Here is a 5,445-nt window from a genome sequence, read left to right as displayed (position 1 = left end):
TCGTGGAGATATGAAGATTGGTTGATTGGTCTCCGACGAATATTTACATGAATTTTTACCAAAACAAACTTATAATACCCTTTCCACATAGTGGTGTAGGGTATAAAAATAATAAAATGGGTTTTATTACTACTAAAAACATCGATTTATAGGTTATACAATTCGTTTGTCCATTTTGTCAAAAACCTTGTCTGTTTGGCTAGGTTTACGACGTTTCCGACGTATGTAATATACGTCAGAAATGTATGTCAGATACGTCATAATTGCAGACAGACCATCTCTGGCTGTCAGTGGTTTTTGTAAACATTACTCTCTGTAAAGAAAGTAATGATGAAGTTAAGGCAATGGGGGAATACTCCCGATTAAATGAATTTTGAAGGTTTTACACTGGAGTGAATGTAATATGGTATTTCGGATTCTCATTGGGTAGAAGGAGTTTAGAACTTTCATAAACGAAAGGAAACTAAATAATCCATTTTACTTAAATAAAACTAAAGTAGTAGTGGGTAATACTCCGTCATTAACACGCATAAAACCATCGTTACATTGGCTTATGGCGCGCTATGTGGGATATCACGACGATTTAAAGTTTTCCACTGACATTTTTTATTTTAAAAGGCTGAAACCTAAAAACAATGGTAATACGGGCCATCTCTGAGGAACACCCGATTTGCGGAGTTCTCATAAATACTTACATACTCGTGCATATAATCATTGCCTTGTACAAGTTAACCACCTTAAATGCAAAATGGTAAAACCGGCAAAAGTAGTAAAAGTTGCAAACTGTAAAGGAACGCTTTTCAAGTAAAAAGTGGTAAAACTTGAAGATTCTTGCACGTAAAGGAACAGAGCTATTTTGTTCTATACGGATTTTCCAAAAAAAAAATATCCATGTATTTTACCTTTTTGATGCAACTCAATAGACAGTTAAACAAATTTAAAATGAGCGTTCCTAGAAAACAGATACGGCCTTATTATGTTTCCCATAACGTAATCTTCGATTCCAAACCACAACTTACCTCATTTGACGCATGAAATTAATTTTTTTACGTGATTCGGATAAATTTACAAATTGATCATCCATAAATTTAAATTTAGAAGTTTGCCGCATACCAAATTCGCTTGGTGGCTTACGATTAAATAACGGATCTGGCATATTCTCTTCAACGGCTTTTGGTTTACATGGATACGATGGGAAAGGTGCTGCATAATCACGACGATATGATGTGGTTAGCGGTAATAATTCAGGTTCATTGAATCTCATCAAATTAAAGCGAAAACTGCGAAATATGGCTTTAATAAGTTGAAAATTGATTAGTAAAATGAGGCAGTCTTACTCATTCACAGGATATGATTGGAAATTTAATTGCTTTCGTCCAATGATTTTCGGCTTTGAAATATTTTTATCATCACTTTCTAACATTTCATGGGTTGTTGTTATCAACGGCAGCGGTTTATCTTCTGTATAGTACCAATCACCATCTTTTCGACATTTTGCCATAATTGTAATTTGTAATTTCTTTGAAAATAAATTGTCTGTTCCAGAACCGGCAATAATCAACTTTTTTGATTTTTTTGACAAATTTATAAAGGAAAAAAATGTTTAACATTTTAACTAGTAAGACCTGCGTTAAGTTCGGCCGGGCCGAACAAGTAAAAAAGTATCAGTTGGCTTTGCCGATGGAGATATACCCTCAGCCTATGTGAATTGAAACTATCATCTATGGACAGATTGAATGTATTTAGGGTATTTTCAGAAGTTTGTGGCCCTTTTTGGACATTTGAACTTGCCGACAAAAATGCGGATTAGGATAAAAGTTGAAAAGTGTTGCGGAGGAGGTACTTGAAAGAATGGACCGACATAGTCCTGGATCTTATTTTGGCATATCTTTCGATAGATATCTCGCTCACTAGTTATTTCAGTGGGTCGTCGTGTAACTTTGGGACCAGTATGCCAGGAAGCATGGACTTGTCCACGGAAAACATAATATCGCTGTAAAAAGGACCACAACATTTCCAAAGGATCTTCGAACAGGGCTGTTTAATCGGACTGTTTTCTCAAGAAGTATGGACTTGCCCCTGAAAAAACTTTTGTCGTTGTAATGCAGGCAGCGAATGCAAGTTTCTTCAACAAAAATCAAAGTGATTCGAGGGCAGGTCTTAAAGTGAACTTATCCGAAATTTTATATGGGAGGTACCCAAAGGAGTGGACAAATATAGTCCATATTCGAACCTGATCTATATCAGTTTGATATATTAGGAAGTGTAAAGTATAGACCAAATCGATCACTCCCTTCAAGAGAGATCGTGCGCACAATTTTCCGAGCCTATTTGAACTTTTGTGGGGGAGGTACTTGAAGGAGTGGACCGATATGGTCTATCTTCAAACTTAAACTAAGTTTGGACAAAATATTACGAAGGCCAACTTTTGGATCGGTTCGGCAGATCCGTGTGAGACCTATCTTGCGCTCCAACCACTACACTTGGTCTCATAAGGGTTTTTTTGCACCTTTCAGTCTTTTTTCTCAGGAAGTATGGACTTGCCAATGATAAAACTTGTATTACCGTAATGGGGGCAGCAAATACAATTTGTTACAACAAAAATCAAAGCGATTCGAGAGCAGGTCCTAAACTGAATTTTCTCGAAATTTTGTGTGGCAGGTACACGAAGAAGTGGACCGATAAAGTCCATATTGGAACATCATCTATGCCTGATAGAAATTTTACGATGTATAAAGTATGGACCAAATCGGTTACTACCTTCAAGAGTTATCTTTCGCACACCTGAAGGAGTGGACCGCTATGGCCCATCTACGAACTTAAACTAAGTTTGGACAAAGTATTAGTAGGACCAAATTTTAGACTAAATCGGTGCATCCGTTCAAGAGTTATCATGCGCACCATCCAGACAGACAGACGGAGGGACATTGCTAAATTGACTCCAAATTGTCTGAAACAGATTTCGTCCAAACATACTTGGGACCTATACCTACAAATTTCAGCGGGAAAGTTTTATCCCCCCACGAAGACTAAACACCAAATGTCATCCATTTTGGTGTGATAATGAAGCTAAAACCTTCAAAATACCGAAAATCGGGAGATATCGTCCTACGGAGAGCTATATCAAAACGTGGACCTATAAAAACATTTGATGGTAGAATTGTTTCGTAGCCTCTGGAAACACAAAATACAAAGTTACAGCCGATTATGTGATCATATGGGACTATTACATTCAAAATATCTTTAAGAGACGCGTACTATATATGGGGGCTACAACAAAACGTGGACCTATAAAAACATACGTTGGTAGAAATGTTTTTTAGCCTCCGGAGACACAAAATACGAAATTACAACCAATCCGGTGGTAAAATGGGACAAATATCTTAAAAATTCCTTAAAACGACGACGAGTCACGCGTCACTTTGTATGGTGGCTATAAGAAAACGTTAACCTACATAGCACGCTTTCAATACCAAAAGTCCTACGTACATATAATAGATTTGACCAAAATTTCATCCACCTACTTCAATCCGTTCGCTAGAGTGATTTCCACAGACGGACAGACGGACGGACATGGCTATATCGATGTAGAATTGCACGCTGATCAAGAATATATATAGTTTGTGGGGTCTACAGTGATTATTTCGAGTAGTTACAAACGGAATGACAGTCTTAATATACCCCCCATCTTATGGTGGAGGGTATAAAAATATATAGAAACATCGTTAAACGCTTCTACGTAGTTGTGAAATAAAACACATTTTATAACGTAATAATTAGGTACCTCCATAATTCGAATATACATATGTATGTATATGAACCCGCGGGAGTTTTGTTAGTTCTACTACCGGGCGCGTCCCCACCGGCGGATAGGGGGAGGAGGATGGTCGTACCACTCTGTCCAATACCTATTGCATGGTGGGTCTGGGGCAGAGGGGTGGGATTATCCACCTCTGGAAACCTTGAGTTTCCCGCGGACAAAAACTGACTATGGGGGTGTTCCCCTAAAAAAAAAAAACAAATATGGAAGGAAAAAAGGAAGAAAAAGTTACGGTGCAGGGCCTAATAAACCCAGTGCCGGCGGGGACCAGTGATCTGCCTACGAGTCACACCCCGTCGATATCATGCGATCGTGAGCAATCTTCCATAGATGTGGGTGCCTTGGCATCTGTGGTCGAAGGTAATGCTACAAGCACACAACCTAGTGTAAAAACGGAGGAGGATAAAGGGCAGCACAGAGGGAGGATTAACTTGACCCAACTATCTGATGATGGTAGCGACCCTGATTCCGAATCCGATAGCTGCGGCAAAACGAACACCACCGTTGTGGAAAATCCCTTGAAAGAGGAAGTCCACAAGATGGTAGAGGAAGTGAGCGAGAGCATCGCTAACCTCATGACGAAAAGAGTGCAGTGGTCTGGGGCCCAAAGGAAGAAATATAAGAGGAACCAGGCTAAACTAAAGAAGAAACAACAGCTGGCTGCTTCAAAGGTTACCACAGACAGTCCCTCCACTTCTTCGGAAGCGGCGAAGAGGACAAGGTCTCCTGAGGAGCAGAACGTGGCAAAACCCAGTAAGAAGAAAAAGAGCTTCCCACCTTCAATTGCCCAGCACAAACCTCGTCAGGACAAAAGCCAAGGAGACTGCCAAAAGTATCCTTCAAATGATACTGAAGAGGCGAGTTCTGACAAAAAGAAGGTGAGCGCGACGTCGGAATCTTCTGCGGTGGCCAAGGACTCAGTAAAGAAGCCTACCTCCACCCAGAAGAGGAAGATGGACGCTGAAACCGGAACGGAGCCGCCATCGATTTACGCCAATGTAGCCAAGAGATACTACAAGGACGATCTGTGCTACGCAGTAATCGACACTAGTAAAGGATCTGGAAGGCTACACAAAGAGTACTTATCGGAGATCGAGAAATCGATCAACGATAAAATATTGGAACAAATCCTGCAAGGACGAGTCTCAATAAAAATAAACTGCTGTGAGCCAAGGGGGAACCTCCTATTGTACCTGGACTCACACCCAAACTCTGCAGCTCTCGTGGAGGTAGTCAGCAGTATAGCAACTCCATGGGAAGGTGGCAGACTAAAACTGGTAAGGAAAGACAAAATTCCTCATCAAACCAAAGCATCGGTGTACGTCAAGGGGTATGGCTGCAAGCTCGAGACGGAGCGCATGCTCGAGGTCTTTGGCGTACAAAACGAGGCCCTAAAGGTGGAAAGATGGGAGGTCTTCCACAGGGAGGAGAAGGAAGACGGCACTCTCCTTGTGATGGGGATCGACGATCTCCTGCTAGCCGGGCTCGTCAAAACCAAGGGCAAGGCATTCTCCGTCTCGAACTCGGTCTGCTTCAAAATTAGAAAGGCAAGAGTTGGTGAGGAGGAGATTGCCAAACCAAACAACCAAGAGGTCAACCTACCAAAAGGCTTACAGGAGGGAGGA

General features: G+C 40.8%; 1 protein-coding gene across 1 annotated transcript; it reads right to left on the bottom strand.

Annotated features, from left to right (window-relative positions):
- Positions 1-840: 840 nt before the first annotated feature.
- On the bottom strand, positions 841-1,570 carry LOC141393122 (uncharacterized). Its single transcript, XM_073966077.1, has 3 exons — positions 1,338-1,570; positions 1,020-1,280; positions 841-952 (listed from the first exon to the last, which is right to left on the bottom strand). The coding sequence occupies exons 1-3, from the start codon at positions 1,499-1,501 to the stop codon at positions 928-930; spliced, it is 450 nt and encodes a 149-aa protein (XP_073822178.1). The 5' UTR covers positions 1,502-1,570; the 3' UTR covers positions 841-927.
- Positions 1,571-5,445: the final 3,875 nt, after the last annotated feature.

This window comes from Musca autumnalis, unplaced genomic scaffold (genome assembly GCF_047663935.1).
Source record: "Musca autumnalis isolate F117 unplaced genomic scaffold, ASM4766393v1 scaffold_2, whole genome shotgun sequence".
In the NCBI taxonomy this organism is placed as follows: Eukaryota; Metazoa; Arthropoda; class Insecta; order Diptera; family Muscidae; genus Musca; species Musca autumnalis.
Note: the sequence above shows the minus strand (reverse complement) of the source record. Positions and strands in the feature narration are given on the sequence as shown.

What these genes read in the sequence shown, in the direction of transcription:
- LOC141393122 (XM_073966077.1), bottom strand. Translation starts at nt 1,501, where the DNA reads ATGGCAAAATGTCGAAAAGATGGTGATTGGTACTATACAGAAGATAAA. An exon ending in CAATCATATCCTGTGAATGA is followed by an intron (nt 1,281 to 1,337) that starts GTAAGACTGCCT and finishes CATATTTCGCAG; the next exon opens with TTTTCGCTTTAATTTGATGA. An exon ending in AATTTCATGCGTCAAATGAG is followed by an intron (nt 953 to 1,019) that starts GTAAGTTGTGGT and finishes TCTGTTTTCTAG; the next exon opens with GAACGCTCATTTTAAATTTG.